Below are 19,747 nucleotides of genomic sequence, written 5' to 3'. Positions count from 1 at the left end.
CCAAAGACTCAACCTCTAAGGGGAGGATTGACATTTTACAATCTTTTAGCAAAGACAACAATATTGAGTGAAAAATGGTTTATTGATCACATTTTTCTTAAAGTACTATGTTTATTTGCCCTTCTTGGCTCTGATCTTCCTCAAGTAGAATTCCAGCTCCTTTCCTTCAAGGATGTAGCCATCAGCTCTGCCACATTGGCCAGGTCTTGAAGCTATGCAAGCTGCAAAAGAAGAACATTACTCTTTATAGCAGACTGCCCACTTCAATCCAAACATTAGCTAAATAACTTGCCTAGTGTCTCTCCTCCCTTGGCTGTCTTTTGCACAAATAACTATAACAATCATGTAATATCCAGAAAAATACATAACCTCATAGCACAATCTCTAGGTAGCTATCAGGAGCTGAAACTTTCCCCAATTTGTTCTCCCTTCCTTAAACTAGGGTGATATTAACCGTAGTACCCTCATTAGTTGACATCAACCAACAACAAATCAGGGATAAAGCTTAGGATTGCTATGTATGGTCTGCATCCAATTCAAGCTCTAATCATCCTGCCTTCAACATATAATGGACCATTAAAAACAAGGCGGGCTCTAAAGACTCCTTTGGTGGAAGGGATCTGTGCTCTTACCCGATCCAAGTCTAAAGAGCCAAAACATGCTTTTGTATCTTCCGGGGACTGTCACAACTTCGGCATAAAAAGAAATGAATTGTGTAAAAAAGGCTAGATATTTCCAGACCCATCAATAATTAACTGTTCTTGTTTATCTACCAGTTATCAATGCTCTCTACCCATACCATACGAATTAGAAGTAAGCCATTCAGCCCGTCTAGCCTGCTCCACCATTTAATAAGATCATGGCTGATCTGTTTCTGTCTCGAATTCCACACTCCCATCTACCCCCGATAATCTTTGATTCCCTTGCATAACAAGGATTGATCTACCTCCACCTTAAAAATATTCAATGACCCCGCCTCCACCACCTTTTGAGGCAGAGAATTCCTTAGTCACACAACCCTCAGAACAAATTTCTCCTCGTCTCCGTCCTAAAAGGGTGACCCCTATTTGCAAACAGTGCCCCCTAGTCCTGGACTCACCCACAAGAGGAAACATCCCCTTCATATTCACCCTGTTAAGACTGTTCAGGATCTTATATACTTCAATCAAGTCCCCTCATTCTTCTAAACTCCAGTGAAAACAAGACCAGCCTGCCCAACCTTTCCTCATAAGACAACTCACTCTGCTCATTTCAGGTATCAATCTAGTAAACTTCCTCTGAACCGCCTCCAACGCATTCACATCTTCCTTAAATAAGGAGACCAAAACTGCACACAGTATTCGAGATGTGGTCTCACCAATGCCCTGTATAACTAAAGCATAACATCCTTACTTTAATTTTCAATTCCCCTCGTAATAAAGGACAGCTTTCCATTATCTTTCTTTATTACTTGCTGTACCTGCATACTAACGTTTTGTGACTAGAACACCTAGATCTCTCTGCACCTCAGAATTCTGCAACTATTCCCCGTTTAAGAAATACTCAGCTTCTTCATTCTTCCTGCCAAAGTGAACAACTTCACATTTTCCAACATTATACTCCATCAGCCAGATTTTTGCCCACTCACTCAACCTATCTATATCGGTCTGCAAGCTTCCTTAGGTCCTCTTCATAACATACTTTCCAACCTATCTTTGTGTCATCTGCAAACTTAGCTACCATACCATCGCTCCCCTCATCTAAGTCATTGATATAAATTGTAAAAAGTTGACATTGGCTCCACCCCCCTCCTCAGCTACTGTCTTTTTTTAAAATTCATTCATGGGATGTGGGCGTCACTTGCCAGGCCAGCATTTATTGCCCATCCCTAATTGCCCTAACTGAGCGGCTTGCTCGGCCATTTCAGAGGGCATGTAAGAGTTAACCACATTGCTGTGGGTCTGGAGTCACATGTAGGCCAGACCAGGTAAGGACAGCAGATTTCCTTCCCTAAAGGACATTAGTGAACCAAATGGGTTTTTACAACAATCGACAATGGTTTCATGGCCATCATTAGACTAGCTTTTTAATTCCAGATTTATTAATTGAATTCAAATTGCACCTTCTGCTGTGGTGAATTCAAATTCCACCTTCTGCTGTGGTGGGATTTGAACCCATGTCCCCAGAGCAATACCCTAGGTCTCTGGGTTACTAGTCCAGTGACAATACCACTACGCCACCACCTCCCCAATAATATCTCAGGATAATTCAATTTGTTCGCAACCTTGACATCCTGCACGACCCAAGTTTTTGACCCCACAAATTCTCTTCCACCTTCATAGTATCCCTACAATCTCATTAACCCAGCCTTAGCCCAAGTGTTGCTGAAACCCTCATCCACGTTTTTGTTACCTTTAGACATGACTATTCCAATGCTGTCCTGGCTGGCATTCCATCCTCAGTAAACTTCACTTTATCCAAAACACTAATGCTCATATCCTATCCTACACCCCCATCACCTTGCTCATTATCTACATTGCTCCCAGTCCCCTAAGACACCAATTTAAAATTCTCATCTTTGTGTTTAAATGCCTTTATGGCCTTGCCGCTCCTGAACTCTCTAACCTGCTCCGGCCCTAAAACTTCCTACTCACCAAAACACACTATTCTAGCCTCTTGTGTAGCCCCTTCCATTTGTCCAACCATCAGGAAGCTGTGCCTTGAGCCATTGGCCCCACATTCTGAAATTCCTCCCCAAAGAATATCCACTTCTCCATCTCCCTCTTCAAGGCCCACTTTAAAACCCATTTTTTTTGACTAGCCTTTTGGTTAACCCGCCTAAAACCAACTTCTTTGGATCAATGTCTGCAGTTGTCTAATTACACCTCTTTGAAGCCCCTTAGGATGTTTTCCTTTGTTAAAAGCACTATATTAGTGCAAGTTGTGTTGCTGTTGGAGAGGATATATGGGTAATAGTCACATGAAAAAGGTACTGAAGAGTTGCCAGTGTTGTAAATCTGCATCCCACTTTAACTAACAACCTTGAGGAGAGAAAATTGATCAGAGTAGGATGAGAGGAATGGGGCAAGTAACAGTATACCTAGTAGTCCTTTTTCTCACTCAAAAGCAAACTTCAGGTGACGAGATTGCAATGGATCTTCAATGACCAGAATTTTCCTTACCCTGCAAGGTATGGACCATGCTGGGTTACAGAACCAAGGGCACCAACAGCTCTCCAGATTTAAGGTGATTGGTAGAAGGATAAGAGGGGACAGGAGGAAAAACCTTTTCGCCCAGATGGTGGTGGGTGTCTGGAATTTACTACCCGTATCGGCGGTGGAGGCAGAAACCCTCAATCCATTTAAAAGGTACCTGGACATGCACCTTAAGTGCTGTAACCTGCAAGGCTACGGATCAGGTGCTGGAAGGTAGGATTAGATTGGGCAGCTAGTTTTTTCAGCCAGCGCAGACACGATGGGCTGAATGGCCTCCTTTTGTGCCGTAACTTTTCTGTGGTTCTATTCTAGTACAATCAAATCATTGGCTATTATTTTCACAGACAGCACAACAGTCAAGCTTAAATCAGCCTTCATCTGACAACATGATAGGTTAATTGGCCATTATAAATTGCCCCTAGTATAGGTAGGTGGTAGGGATGTGGTAGGAATATGGGATTAGTGTAGGATTAGTATAAATGGGTGGTTGATGGTCGGCACAGACTCGGTGGGCCGAAGGGCTTGTTTCAGTGCTGTATCTCTAAACTAAACTAAACATACATCCACTCTTTCATGCCACATTTCTATCACCTTTCACTTGTTCTTCTCAAAGTTGAGTGGTTAACCTGACATACAGCACCAAAGTCTGCAATCCACAGGTATTAGGGAAGCTCTGCGAACTAATTTGAATACCAGCCCTCTTCAGACTTCTAACACATTACTTAAGTGCCAGCAGCAGAACTGGACAAATTTTTCAGTAGGTCAGGCATGTTCACCAGAGTAATAAAAACAAGAAATGCTAGAAATACTCAGCAGGTCTGGCAGCATCTGTGGAGAAAGAAGCAGAGTTAACGTTTCAGGTCAGTGACCCTTCTTCAGAACTGGCAAATATTAGAAATGTGAAAGGTTATAAGCAAGTAAAGCAGGGGTGGGGCAAGAAATAACAAAGGAGAAGGTGTAGACAGGATAAGGTCACAGAATAGCTGACCAGAAGGTCATGGAGCAAAGGCAAACAATAAGTTAATGGTGTGTTGAAAGACAAAGCTTTAGTACAGATAGGGTGTTAACAGACTGAAAATTGAACAGCAGCAAGTACAAACATGAAAAAAAAGTGGGTAAGCAAACTGAACAAACCAAGATGAAATAAAATAAACAAAAAAAATAAAAAAAGTAAAATGGGGGAGGGGGGGCGCCGTCATGCTCTGAAATTATTGAACTCAATGTTCAGTCCAGCAGGCTGTAGTGTGCCTAATCAGTAAACAAGATGCTGTTCCTCGAGCTTGCATTGATGTTCACTGGAACACTGCAGCAATCCCAGGACAGAGATGTGAGCAGGAGGGAGTATCGAAATGGCAAGCAACCGGAAGCTCGGGGTCATGCTTGCAGATTGAGCGGAGGTTTTCCGCAAGGCGGTCACCCAGTCTGCGTTTGGTCTCCCCAGTGTAGAGGAGACCACATTGTGAGCAGCAAATACAGTATACTACATTGAAAGAAGTACAACCAAAATCGCCGCTTCACCTGAAAGGAGTGTTTGGGGCCTGGGATAGAGAGGAGGTAAATGGGCAGGTATTACACCTCCTGCGATAGCAGGGGAAGGTATCCTCGGTTGAGGAAAAAGGGAAGACATATCTTCACCAGAGACTTGTTAAGGCTGCAGCATCTTTGTAAAATTCAGGATATTCTACAAAGAAATTTGTTCAACGGCAGGATCTTTAATTACATACCAAGCAGCTTTCCCTGCTGGAATTGTTCTTCTAGCAGTGGGCTGATTTTTGCATTCTTTCTACGATCATCATATTTCTTCTGAATTTTCTTTGACCTCTTCTTGTTCAGAATTTCCTCCTCTTCAGGGGTCTGAAATCAAAAGTCTCATCTTATATTACAGGATAGGGAAACAGTAATATTTTAAAACAAAGGCCCAGCAAACCTTAAAGCAAGTAGACAATAAATGCAATTAGTTTAATACAACTAAAAACCACTTTAAAAAGTAGTTTGTGTACCATGATTGCAGAAATTTATGGATCATGTTTTATACTATATTACACAATACCAGCATTTCCAGAGATACATTAAATATCAAATTGTAAGAGACTGCTTGAAAATCACATGTACTTTTGCTGAAGATGTAGCACTTAAGCATCATTTATTTCAAATAGTTTCATAGTTCCATCCCAGATTTATAAATCACATTAAATCACACAAGAGAACTAAATAAAATGTGGGTTTCCCTTCACCATTCGCCTGCTAATGGCAACCAGTTATACCCTAGACATCCTGGCTGAAAACATTATAGTATAGTTCTTAATTCAAAATAATTCGAATGTTTCTAGCACTAACTTTGCATTCTGCTGTTATTTTGTAGCTTAACAATTTTCCAGAAGGAAAATGACTGAATTACAGTTGACTGCAAATGGAATAATTAATCTCCAATAGCAGTTTGTGGGACAAATTTGTAAACTGGCTGATGTCACCACCCAACTGAGTATCTTGAGCTTGAAAAATACAATGAAAGCAAATTATTTTATTTAGTGCGTTTCCAGAGAATATGAAACATAAAAGGGATTCATAGAAAGCATCATAAATAGGAATTAAACCAGCATCAAATCTTTAGAAAGCTTTGCCAATTATTGAACCATCAAAAATCTCACATTTCACAATTTTACTGGGAACAAAAGCCAAAGACTGCACGTGCTGGAAACCTGAAAATCGAAATGGAAAAATGCTGGAAACAGCTCAGTGAACACCTGTGGAGAGAACATTTGGTCACTGAACTTTCATAACTGGAAGACGATACATAGCTAGTGGAGGTGGGGACAGGAAAGGAACAAAAGCAGTCTGTGATGGGGTGCAGTGATTAAATGTTTCAAGGCCAGAAAGGCGATAACAGAAACAAAAGACAAGTCCAGAAAGGTATAAATGGTTACAACAGTATAGCAGAGTGGGAGGGAAGCATGGAAAATCTGGCAAATAGGAAGAGGCTCCATGGTGCAGGCCCCTTTTGTCTCGTGCCATCACAGTCATTTAATTACTTCTGCTCTCTGCCCCATTCTTCCTTTCTTGTCCACAACTTCCACGTGCCTACTTTAAAACTGTCCATCTGTAACGTAGTGCAGTAATAATGTTACTGGACTAGTAATCCAGAGGCCTGACTAATCCTCCAGAAATATTTGAGTTCAAATCCCACCATGGAAGCTGGGAGAACTGAAATTCAATTAATTAATAAAATCTGGAATAAAAAGCTAATTTCATTAATAACGATCATGAAACTACCAGATGGTCATAAAAACCCACCTGGTTCACTAATGTCGTCAGGGCAGGAAATCTACTGTCCTTACCTGGTCTGGCCAATTAACTCCAGACCCACAGCAATGTGGTTGACTCTAAATTGCCCTCTGAAATTGCATAGCAAGCCACTACGTTGTGTTGAGCTGCTACAGAAAAAAAGATTGTGGGTGCACCAGCACCACATGGACTGCAGCAGTTCAAGGCAGCAACTCACCATCACCTTCTCGAGGGCAATTAGGGATGGGCAATAAACGCTTTGCCTGTGATACTCACATCCAAAGAATAAAAAAAGCCGAGTTCTGTTGAAAGGTTAACCGACCTGAAATAATAACTTGCTTTCTCTCCACAGATGCTGCCTGGCCTGCTGAATATTTTTTGGCATTTTATATTATTTTGAGAAAATATTGAAGTAAAAGCGACTGCAAACCAACATCACAATAGAAATTAACTTTGTGGTTATTTAATTCAAACAGGTGCTTCACATACCAGCTTAGCACCCTTCTTCCGGCCGAGGGGAAGGGCAAAGTGAGACTCATACCACTGCCTGAAGGGAGTACTGTCAATCAGAACAATACAGTTCTTTACTAACGTTTTTGTCCTAACCAATTCGTTGTTAGAGGCATTGTAGACCACATCAATGATCCTGGTCTTCCGTGTGCTACCTACAAAGAGAGAAATGTTTTACCACTGATTTAGAAATAGGACAATTGGCCGAAAAAGTCTACAACAAAAGTGGGGACAGAGGATAGATTGCTACACAGATGCACCACAAAAAGAACTTACATTCAGAACCCCAGGAGAAGTTTCCAGCATCCAACCTCAGTGCCCGGTATTTCTTATTTCCACCACGAACCCTTACTGTGTGAATACGCCTTGGTCCAATCTGCAAACATGTTAAAGATATCACTAAATACTTACTCAAGAGTTATACAGCACAGAAACAAGCCCTTCGACCCATCGTGCCTGTGCCGGCCATCATTCTAATCCCATTTTCCAGCATTTGGCCTGTAGCCTTGTATGCTATGGCATTTCAAATGCTCATCTAAATACTTCTTAAATGTTGTGAGGGTTCCTGCCTCTACCACCGAGACTATCCCTCTCCTATTGAGCTATCCCCAAAGTTCCTAATATAACACTTAAAAATCACCCCTCGTTCGGTTTTGTAACTGACATTTAAGTTTACTATCAACGGTACAAATCCCAAATCAAACTTCCACTCACACCAAAGAATTCTGACATTTGAAAATCAAATACATAGATCCTTGTCCTGCACAAGTAATGCATTAAATGCAGATTGTTATGTAGTTACAAACTTGCTAGGTGTGACATGCTTGTTATTTCCAAAATTTAACAGCTGTAAATTTAAAGCTGGAAAACATACACTGGGTGGAGATTACCACAAAATGTAAATCACTGCTTTGCCACATTTGCCCCTTAAGCTTATAAGTACATAAAAGTTTAGCTGTACTTAAGAAATGTCTTGAAAAAATTGAAAATAATCCCATCAAAACCTACAGGAGGAAAGTAAAAATTAAGACAGGCAGTGTAATCAGTGTAACTATGACAAGAGTAACATCGGTGGGTCCAAATATGACCAGAACAGTCAAAACAAACCCACCTATCGAAGGAGTCATATTTTCATCATGAACACTGCCAAAAAATACAATTAATTGCACCTACAATAACTTATGAACCATATCCAGTCACCCCTGCTGTACCACTATCAAGTACAAGTATGCCATGATCATACTCGAAAAGCACTCTTGTTTCTCATACCTTGGTATTTGCAGGAGGACGCCCAAGTTCATACTTTCTCTTTTTGTGATATGGCTTCCTTTTGCCTCCAGTCTTGCGACGCTTGTGCCAATTATTCCGGGAAATACCTGAAATAAATCATCATGGTTTTAAAAAAAATCAATATAAAACAAGCAGATGTATTCAGCACTCTAAGGTTGTTCCACAAGATAAGTTCAAAGCATCACAGCAATAAGTTATAATTTACACACACTTAATGAAAAATCAGAGCCTCTAGAATAAGCTTTAAAACTAGAGTCAGAATAGAAGTTGGTATGTACTTTAATCTGCTCTGCAAAACAGATAATATCTCAAATTGCCTTACGAATAAAGTAACTGTAGTTATATTAAAAGAAATCTTAAATCCATGAGGGAAGTGCAGCATGGATAAGGTTCTACTATCCCTTCACCTTTAACTGGATTAGAAGTTTCCGTAGTACCTGAGTACAAATTTCGTTTCAGGTTTGTGGAAATCACATTATATTGGTAAACAGCCCCTAGTGAAAGTTTCTCCTGCAAAAATTACCAAACGTGCTCGCAACTAACTGCATCTATCCCTGGATAAACAGGGCCTCAGTCCAAGAGCTGCAGCCTCCTAAACACGCCTTCCCCGCCCGCACCCAATCCCAAAAGACAGGCCGCGGTGGCGGTGTTTGCCGCTCGGCCCGGGTTTTTTGTATCTGTAAGTGAGCTAATGAGTAGATTGTAATGGCTCCATTCGGCCGGTGAAACAGCCTCCACTCAACACCCCCTAACTGCAGGCACGGTGCAGAGGGCGGCCATGTCGGATCCCTCCGCGCCCCCGACATTAAAACATTAAATTGGCACTAGAACCAGCCTAAGCCGCCGCTTCAGACACAGATCATTCTCATCTCCACGCTTACTTTAACTTAGTCTGTGACATTTTGCCGGCCCCAATCTGATACTATTGCCGGATTGATTCGGATTGCATTAACACAAACACTGATCCTCACGTACCCATTTTCAGGCGTCGGTTGGAAAGAGGAAACACAAAGGTTTCTGGGCCAGACGTCGGATCCAACTCTCGCGAGAATTGACGCGCCTGACGTAACCAGGACGGTGCAAGGGCGACGCCATCTTTGTCAGGGGCAGCCGGCCTGCAGAGGGTCAATTTCCAGCACAAAGTAATTCCTGACAACGTAGCCGGCCACTGACGTCATCAGACTGCGCAAAGGTGCGCACATGCGCAGACGGTCTCCTGCTCTCTGCGTGTGCGCTGCATTCCGACTTACCAGGACTGGTTAGCACATGCGCCGATGATGTCATCGGGTGATGTGTGTATCTTAGGGCAACACGCCTAGTCGGCCTCTGCGCATGCGCTTTACGCGTACAGCAATGCAACGCTAACCCATGCGTCAAGCTCCACTGCTCTCTCTGGCTGCCCCGCTCTTTCGGCTGCTCTGCTCCACCCTCTCGCTGCTCTCTCCGGCTGCTCCGCTCCCCCACTTGCTGCTCTCTCCAGCCGCTCCGCTCTCCCCCCTCGCTCTCTCCGGCAGCTCCGCACCCTTCCTCACTGCTCTCTCCGGCGGCCCCGCTCTTTCAGCCGCTGTGCTCCCCCCCTCCCTGCTCTCTGGCCACTCCTTTCTTTCCGGTCACTCCGCTCCCTGGCCCACTCGCCCCTGTCCCCGGCCTGCTCCCCGCTCCCCCCCGTCTCTGGCCCGCTCCCCCCCCACTCCCCGTCTCCGGCTGGCTCCCCCCCCAACCCCGTCTCCAGCCCACTGACTTGCTCGCTCTCTCCCTGCTGCCATTGTGTGCTGCCGTGTGTTCAGGTTAGGTTGCCTTCGTGTGATTATTTGAGCAGCGCCATCTTTAGTCCTGGCAGCTGCCTGAAGTCGCAGACTGTGACGTTTTAGTGGCACATGCTGCATTTGCACATGTGCCACTGCAATGCCACCTAGTGGTAGCGTTGTCAGCAAATGCAGCCTTTCCAGTTTTAAATCGGGGGGAACTACGCATGCGCCAAAGGGCACACTACAAGTCGGGTGCGCATGAACAAAGACACCTATCGTTCGATGTCATGAATTACAATGAAAGTTATCGTTAGAACTCAAGTGTTGTGTGATATTCTCCATAACTTTCAGGCACGAGGGAAAGGTGTTGAGAGCACAAGGGAATATTTACCCAAAGGCTAACTTTAACTCTTCCGACACCCTACGTCATTTTGACAATTTCCAGTTTCCTGGCCCCTATGGACGTCCAATCTCTCTACACCTCCATCCCCCACCAGGACGGTTTGAGGGCTCTCCGCTTCTTCCTTGAACAGAAGCCCAACCAGTCTCCATCCACCACCACCTTCCTCCACCTGGCTGAACTTGTTCTTACATTGAACAATTTCTCCTTCAACTCCACTCACTTCCTTCAAGTAAAAAGTGTTGCTATGGGTACCCACATGGGTCCTAGTTATGCCTGTCTTTTTGTGGGATATGTCAAACATTAATTGTTCCAGTCCTACTCAGGCCCCCTCCCCCAACTCTTTTTTCGGTACATTGATGACTGTATCGGTGCCGTTTCCTGCTCCCACCCCGAACTGGAAAACTTTATCAACTTTGCTTCTAATTTCCACCCTTCTCTCACCTTTACATGGTCCATCTCCGACACTTCCCTTCCCTTCGTCAACTTCTCTATCTCCATCTCTGGGGATAGGCTGTCTACTAATATCCATTTTAGGCCCACCGACTCCCACTGTTACCTCGACTACACTTCTTCGCACCCTGCCTCCTGTAAGGACTCCATTCCATTCTCCCAGTTTCTCCGTCTCCGATGCATCTGCTCTGATAATGCTACCTTCCATGATAGCGCTTCTGATATGTCTTCCTTTTTCCTCAACCGAGGATTCCCCCGCACTGTGGTTGACAGGGCCTTCAACCGTGTCCGGCCCATTATCCGTACCTCTACCCTCACCCCTTCCCCTCCCTCCCAGAACTGCGACAGGGTTCCTCTTGTCCTCACTTACCACCCCATCAATCTCCATATCCAAAGGATCATCCTCCGCCATTTCCGCCACCTCCAGCGTGATGCCATTAGCAAACGCATCTTCCCCTCCCTTCTCCAGTCAGCATTCCGAAGGGATCGTTCCCTCCGTGACACCCTGGTCCACTCCTCCAATACCCCCACCACCTCGTCCCCTTCCCATGGCACCTTCCCCTGCAATCGCAGGAGGTGTAATACCTGCTCATTTACCTCCTCTCTCCTCACTATCCCAGGCCCCAAACACTCCTTTCAAGTGAAGCAGCTATTTACTTGTACTTCTTTCAATGTAGTATACTGTATTCGCTGCTCACAGTGTGGTCTCCTCTACATTGGGGAGACCAAACGCAGACTGGGTGATCGCTTTGCGGAACACCTCCGCTCAGTCCACAAGCAGGACCCCGAGCTTCTGGTTGCTTGCCGTTTCAACACTCCCCCCTGCTCTCATGCTCACATCTCTGTCCTGGGATTGCTGCAGTGTTCCAGTGAACATCAACGCAAGCTCGAGGAACAGCATCTCATTTACCGCCTGCCGGACTAAACATTGAGTTCAATCATTTCAGAGCATGACGGCGCCACCCCACCAGCCCGCACACCCCCCCCCCCCCCCCCCCCCCCGCCCTATTTTATTTTTATTTTGAGTTATTTTTTTCTTTTTCCTTAAAAAAATTTTTTTTGTGTTTATTTTATTTTATTTTATCTTAGTTTGCACAGTTTGCTTACCCACTGTTGTTTTTTTTCATGTTTGTACTTGTGGTTGTTCAGTTCTCAGTCCGTTAACACCCTATCTGTAATAATGCTTTGTCTTTCAACACAACATTACATATCGTTTGCCTTTGCTCCACGACCTTCTGGTCACCTATTCTGTGACCTTGTCCTATCTACACCTTCTTTATTATCTCTTGCCCCACCCCCGCTTTACTTGCTTATAACCTTTTACATTTCTAATATTTGCCAGTTCTGAAGAAGGGTCACTGACCTGAAACGTTAACTCTGCTTCTCTCTCCACAGATGCTGCCAAACCTGCTGAGTATTTCCAGCATTTCTTGTTTTTATTTCAGATTTCCAGCATCCGCAGTATTTTGCTTTTATTTTAACTCTTTTCAGACGGTTCCTGGAGCATTGAAGAGTGCAGCAGCTCCCGGCCGCCAGAGTCTTCACTCAGAGAAAGAGTTTCAGCAATGTAACCAGGTTTTCGGATTTCACCAGTAAATTTCATCCCACACCTGTAAACCCCCTAAAGTGCTAATGACCTCCTGCAGTAAACCATTTGAAGGAGCAGAATTACCAAACTAGAAGCAAACAGTGGGGATAAACGGCATTTTCAAGGTGGCAGGCAATGAGAAGACTCGGAGGGCGGAGTTCCGGACCGGTAAGTATAAAAAACTTACCTCGGGGATTCGCGGCCTACATTCTCGGAGAAGACCAGGAGGGCGGAGTTCCAGACCGGTAAGTATAAAAAAACTTACCTTGGGGATTCGTGGCCTACATTCTCGGAGAAGACCTGGAGGGCGGAGTTCCAGACCGGTAAGTATAAAAAACTAACCTCGGGGATTCGCGGCCTACATTCTCGGAGAAGACCCGGAGGGTTGTGGTGGTGGGTGATTTTAACTTCCCCTATATTGACTGGGACTCACTTAGTGCATGGGGGCTTGGATGGGGCAGAATTTGTGAGTTTTAGTTTTAGAGATACAGCACTGAAACAGGCCCTTCGGCCCACCGAGTCTGTGCTGACCATCAACCACCCATTTATACTAATCCTATACTAATTTCATATTCCTACCACATCCCCACCTGTCCCTATATTTCCCTACCACCTACCTATACTAGGGTCAATTGCTAATGGCCAATTTACCTATCAACCTGCAAGTCTTTGGCATGTGGGAGGAAACCGGAGCACCCGGAGGAAACCCACGCAGACACAGGGAGAACTTGCAAACTCCACACAGGCAGTACCCAGAATTGAACCCGGCTCGCTGGAGCTGTGAGGCTGCGGTGCTAACCACTGCGCCACTGTGGCTCCTGTGAGGAGCATCCAGGAGGGCTTCTTGAAACAGTTTGTAGATAGTCCAACTAGGGATGGGGCCATTCTGGACCTGGTATTGGGGAATGAGCCCGGCCAGTTGGTCGAAGTTTCAGTGGGGGAGCATTTTGGGAGCAGTGACCATAATTCCATAAGTTTTAAGGTACTTGTGGATAAGGATAAGAGTAGTCCTCGGCAGAAGATGCTAAATTGGGGGAAGGCTAATTATAACAATATTAGGCAGAAACTGAAGAATTTAGATTGGGGGCGGCTGTTTGAGGGTAAATCAACATCTGACATGTGGGAGTCTTTCAAACGTCAGCTGATTAGAATCCAGGACCAGCATGTTCCTGTGAGGAAGAAAGACAAATTTGGCAAGTTTCGGGAAGCTTGGATAACGCGGGATATTGTGAGCCTAGTCAAAAAGAAAAAGGAAGCATTTGTAAGGGCTGGAAGGCTAGGAACAGACGAAGCACTTGAGGAATACAAAGACTGTAGGAAGGAATCTAAGCAGATAATTAGGAGGGCTAAAAGGGGTCATGAAAAGTCATTGGCAAACAGGATTAAGGAAAATCCCAAGGCTTTTTATACGTATATAAAGAGCAAGAGGGTAACCAGGGAAAAGGTTGGCGCACTCAAGGACAGCGAAGGGAATCTATGTGTGGAGCCAGAGGAAATGGGCAAGGTGCTAAATGAGTACTTTGCATCAATATTCACCAAAGAGAAGGACTTGGTGGATGATGAGCCTAGGGAAGGGAGTGCAGATAGTCTCAGTCATCTCATTATCAAAAAGGAGGAGGTGTTGGGTGTCTTGCAAAGCATTAAGTCCCCAGGGCCTGATGGGATCTACCCTAGAATACTGAGGGAGGCAAGGGAGGAAATTGCTGGGGCCTTGACAGAAATCTTTGCATCCTCATTGGCTACAGGTGAGGTCCCAGAGAGGACTGGAGAATAGCCAATGTTGTTCCTTTGTTTAAGAAGGGTGGCAAGGATAATCCAGGAAATTATAGACCGGTGAGCCTTACGTCAGTGGTAGGGAAATTATTAGAGAGGATTCTTCGGGACAGGATTTACTCCCATTTGGAAACAAACAAACTTATTCGCGAGAGACAGCAGTAGGTTGTTGCTGGGTAGATAGGTAAATAGACTGTAAACATCATTACAGGATGTGATGTTACAGAGCCCAGTAAACGAGATCAGGGAGCAGCAGGGGCTGGAGTTCAGTAAGCAAGGCCAGCGAGTGGCAAGAGTCAGGGGCCATTAAACAAGGCCAAGGAGCGGCGGGGGCTGGAACCCAGTAGGCAAGGCCAGGGAGCAGCAAGAGCAAGCGAGGCCGGGGAGCGGCGGGGGCCGGGGGCCAGTAAGCAAGACCGGGGAGTGACGACAGCAAGAGAGGCCAGGGCGCAGTGGGGGGCTGGGACCCAGTAAGCAAAGCCATAGAGCAGCAAGAGCAAGCGAGGCCGGGGAGTGGTAAGCAAGGGCAGGGAGTTGTGAGGTCCGGTAAGTGAGGCCGGGGAGCGGTGGTGTCTGGTAAGCGAGGCCGGGGTGCTCCGGGGGCCGGTATGTCTTCGGCCTAACCCGTCCCTGACAACATTGCATTGTGACAACGAGGTGACAGGTCCTCCGCCCCCATCTCTGAACCTGCTCCAGCAATCTCCCCTTCAAAAAATGTGATAATCACCAGCTAAGCTATTTTTTAAGTGATGTTGATTGACGGATAAATATAGGCCAGGACACTGGTGATAACTCCTTTGCTCTTCTTCAAAATAGAGCCATGGAATCTTATACGTCCACCTGAGAGAGCAGATGGGGCCTCAGTATAACAAGGGCAGCACAGTGGCGCAGTGGTTAGCACCGCAGCCTCACAGCTCCAGGGACCCGGGTTCGATTCCGGGTACTGCCTGTGTGGAGTTTGCAAGTTCTCCCTGTGTCTGCGTGGGTTTTCTCAGGGTGCTCCGGTTTCCTCCCACAAGCCAAAAGACTTGCAGGTTGATAGGTAAATTGGCCATTATAAATTGTCACTAGTATAGGTAGGTGGTAGGGAAATATAGGGACAGGTGGGGATGTTTGTTGGGAATATGGGATTAGTGTAGGATTAGTATAAAATGGGTGGTTGATGTTCGGCACAGACTCGGTGGGCCGAAGGGCCTGTTTCAGTGCTGTATCTCTAATCTAATCTCATCCGAAAGATGGCACCTCCCATAGTGCAGTACTGTACTGAAATATCAGCCTATGTTATTGTACTCAAGTCTCTGGAGTGGAACTTGAAGCCACCAGCTTCTGACTCAGAGGTTGGTCACTGAGCCACAGCTGACACCCTTAGAGTGAATATTGGTCATGCAGTCTGACAGTACTGAGGCAGTAGACAGGGTCGAGGGAGGTGGTAAAGAGATAGAGCTGGGTGTTGTCAGTGTACATGTGGAAGTTTACCCCATATTTATGGATGATGCCAAAGGGCAGCACAGAGTTCAGGAAGAGGAGGAGGGGGCTAATGACAGATCAAGACTCTCTTATGCCATTACAGATCTACTTTCTGAGTACACAGACTGTGATACAGTGAATGTCTCCATAAGGATAGTGTGGCAAAATGGATTTTGCCTATACTGATTTTTTAACTCGTAATTTTGTATTGCAAGAAACAGTATGTATACAGTTAACTCCCTGGGCCACACACAGTAGCTTTTTTTAAGGAAAACTACCACCTCGATCCAGATGATTTGGTAGATTTTCTTGTTCAGGCCCATACAATGATGTTGTAGAATGTTATTTCATTAATCTACCCAGGAAGCCATTATTTGCAACCCTAAACATCTTATCATTATTATCGTAGATGGTTCACCATTATTCCTCAGAAGTACCCTAGGGACATATAGCTGCTTCGAGCCCTGGCATCTGAAAACATGACGATCAATGGTGGAGCAATTAAAATTGCTGACACTCACAATGCCAGTATTGGAGGTGCGCAGATATCTCGGAGAGTTGTAGTGCTGGAGGAGATTGCAGAGATAGGGACGGCTGAGGCCATGGAGAGATATGAAACCAATGATGAGGATATTAAAACCAAGGTGTTGCTTAACTGGGAACCAACGGAAGTCAGTGAGCACAGGGGTGATGGATGTGAGTTAGGATGTGGGCAGTAGAGAGTTGGATGACCTCAAGTTTACGGAGGGTAGAATGTGGGAAGCCAGCCAGGTGTGTGTTAGCATAGTCAAGTCTAGAAGTAACAAATAGTTGAGACAGGGACGATGTTGGGCAATATTATGGAGGTGGGAATAGGCAGTATTAGTAATGATGCGAATTTGTGATTGGAAGTTCATCTCAGGGTCAAATATGAGATGTTGTGAACAATCTGCCTTAGGCAGTTGCCAGGGAGAGTGTAGGAGTTGGTGGCCAGGGAATGGATGTTGTGGCATGTGCTGAAGGCAATGGCTTCAGTCTTCCTAGTATTATTTGGAGGAAATTTCTGCTCATCCAGTACTGGATATTGGACAAGCAGTGTGACAACTTAAACACAGTGGAGGGGTCAAAAAAGGTGGTGTTGAGGTAGAGCTAGTGTGGTCAGCCTAAATGTGGAAACTGCCGCTGTGTGTTTTCAGGTGTTGTTGCTCAGGAACAGCACTTTGGTGACAAATACACAGCTCCTTCACAATTCCAAGTTATGAGAATCCTAGCCAGGATGTGGCAAAATTGATTAGCGAGGAACACAGACCTTTATCTCAACATAATTGGAATCCTGGATCTAAACAGTGAATGTTGTCAGGCTATTTGGCTGGAGGACATCACAACCAAACTCAATCCTGTCCTTACCCAGCATCTACAGATGTGCACGTGTAACAACTATCAGGAGCCAGAATCTTTGCTGATATTTTCCCCTCCCTAGCTTAGGATGACTAAGTAATATACTTGCACTGCTGCTCCTTCTACAATAAGCTAGATCAACATAGATTAGAGATTGAACCCAGGATGTTCTTGGTCTGCATGGATCAGTTCCACACCATATTTACCCACTAAGTATTGCATGTGCCTCTTGTATTGGTAACGTATAGCCAGATGATAGAAAAGTACATAATATCCCTGGATGATTTGTCAAAATTTACCCCTTCCTCCTGGTGAAAAAAGTACTAATACCTCTTCATGACAGTACAACTGATATCAAAACTTACTCACTGAATGAATCAGGATCAACCCGCACCCTATTCCTCTGGGGGCACTGTAACCAAGAGCTCTAATTTGCCACACCAGAGTCACATTTTAAAAAAAAATGTTTTTAAAGATTTGTTCATGGACATAGGTGATACTGCATTCCATTGTCCATCCTAGATGTTGTGAAATGGTGGTGGCTGGGCCTTCTTGATCCCCTGCAGCCCTTGTGGTGACAGTGGTCCCACAATGGTGTTAAGTAGGGAGTGAAATTCTAGATGTGTGTCCTCAGTCAGTGGAGTAAATTACGTCATCTGGAATTTACTTTGAAGGCATGGAGTTAAAACTTTGTAATATATTTAAAATAAATGTCTATCAGGACTGACAATAATAACAGTGATTAATCATTGTTGGTAATTTGAATGTTAAACAGTTGATTATATTGCATGGAGGGGTGGGGTGGTGGCTAAGACAAAGAAGAAAGGCCTTTTTTTATAAGCCAGAAGACATTACCGTTCATGGGAATGGAAATTAGACCCACAGAGCTGGGTTTAACTGTGGCTCGACAGTAGTTCAAATTATTAAAATGTGCTGTCTGGTTACTGCTTCCAATAGTACACTTGTATTGCAGAACTGCTTCAGAGTAACTGGATTAGGTTCACGGTGCTGTAAATACTGAACTGTTTATCTTATGGGACAGACTCCACAGCAGCTGGGAGAAAAGGGAGGATTAGTAGAGAAACCCTTTATCTTGCACTTTTAATGTAGAAAAACATCTTAACAACTTGAGGTGCAAGAGAAAACAAAATAAACACCAAACCAACGGAATGATTAGTCGGGTTGATCAAAAGCTTGGTTATAGAGGTACCAACGCCACATGGACTGCAGCAGTTCAAGGCAGCTCACCACCACCTTCTCAAGGGCAATTAGGAATGGGCAATAAATGCTGGCCTAGCCAGCGACGCCCACATCCCAAGAATGAATAAAAAAAAATTTAAAGGAGGGCTTTAAAAACGGTAGGTGGGGAGCTGGAGTAGGTTGGGGAGGGAATTCCAGAGCCTGAAGCTTAAACAGTCACGAACTGTAGGGTAAGGAATGAAACATGGATAAAGGCACCAGAGGCATGGAAAGAGGTTAGGGCATATAGAGATTGTAGGATTAGAGGAGCACAGCTGCAGAATTCAATATCTGAATGAAACCAAATTATATTCTCTTCTGCCCTCCGAAAGGCACCTACAGTTGCAGTATGGTTCGTAGGATGCTGGTAGATCTCAAGTTAATCATTCAAGCGGCTGTTCTTCCTAGTAAGCCTAGGCAGTAGACAAGCTACTGGACTATTCAACAAGCCACAACTGAGCCAGATCCTCATGGAATCATAGAATGGGTTACAGCACAGAAGGAGGCAATTCAGACCATCGTGCTTGTGCCAGCTCTCTGCAGGGGCAACTCACCTAGTACCTCTCCCCTGCTTGTTCCCCATAGCCCTGCAAATATTTTTTCTTCAGATAATTATCCAATTCTCTTTTGAAGACCTCGATTGAATCTGCCTGCACCACTCTCAGGCAGCACGTTCCAGAACCTAACTACTTGCTGTGTAAAAAAAGTTTTTTCTCACGTCGCCATTCACCTCAGTATTCTTGGGTGCATCTCATCTGGTCCTGGTGACTTATGTACAGCCAATCTATCCAATACCTCCTCTATCAATTTTTAGCCTAGCCAGTGTCTCAACCATCTCCTCTTTCACCATGACTTGGGCAGCATCTTCTTCCTTGGTAAAGAAAGATGCAAAAGTACTCATTTAGTACCTCAGCCTTGCCTGTTTCCATGTGTAAATCCCCTTTTAGGTCTCTGATCAGCTCCACTCCTCCTTTTACCATTTATATGCCTATGGAATACTTTTAGATTCCCTTATATATTAGCTTCCAGTCTGTTCTCATACTCCCTCTTTGCTTTTTCATTTCTGCTCTGAACCTTCTACATTCAGCCTGGTTCTCAATATTATCCACCTGACATATTATTTGCATCCTTCTTCTGCTTCATCTTACTCTTATCTTTTTCATCATCCAGGGAGCTCTGGATCAGTTTGCCCTACCTTTCCCCCTCAGGGGAATGTACCTTGACTGTACCTGAGCTATCTCCTTTTTAAAGGCAGCCCATTGTGTAATTACAGCTTTGCCTGCTGATTACAAGTCAGTTGGGCCAGATCCATTCTCAGTCCATTGAAGTTGGCCCTCTCCCAATTAATTATCTTTACTCTGGATTGCTCCTTGTCCTTTTCCACAACTGACCTAAACCTAAATGTTCCCCTACTGACACTTGTTTC

At 44.7% G+C, this 19,747-nt stretch overlaps 1 protein-coding gene across 1 annotated transcript; it reads right to left on the bottom strand.

The window, feature by feature from the left end:
* Positions 1-63: 63 nt before the first annotated feature.
* On the bottom strand, positions 64-9,309 carry LOC137372757 (small ribosomal subunit protein eS8). The gene is made up of 6 exons (XM_068036967.1): positions 9,252-9,309; positions 8,256-8,362; positions 7,263-7,362; positions 6,966-7,141; positions 4,919-5,048; positions 64-221 (listed from the first exon to the last, which is right to left on the bottom strand). Exons 1-6 carry the CDS (start codon positions 9,253-9,255, stop codon positions 112-114), a joined length of 627 nt encoding a protein of 208 aa, XP_067893068.1. The 5' UTR covers positions 9,256-9,309; the 3' UTR covers positions 64-111.
* Positions 9,310-19,747: the final 10,438 nt, after the last annotated feature.

Source organism: Heterodontus francisci, chromosome 8, assembly GCF_036365525.1.
Source record: "Heterodontus francisci isolate sHetFra1 chromosome 8, sHetFra1.hap1, whole genome shotgun sequence".
In the NCBI taxonomy this organism is placed as follows: Eukaryota; Metazoa; Chordata; class Chondrichthyes; order Heterodontiformes; family Heterodontidae; genus Heterodontus; species Heterodontus francisci.
This window is presented reverse-complemented; position numbering and strand designations above follow the sequence as displayed.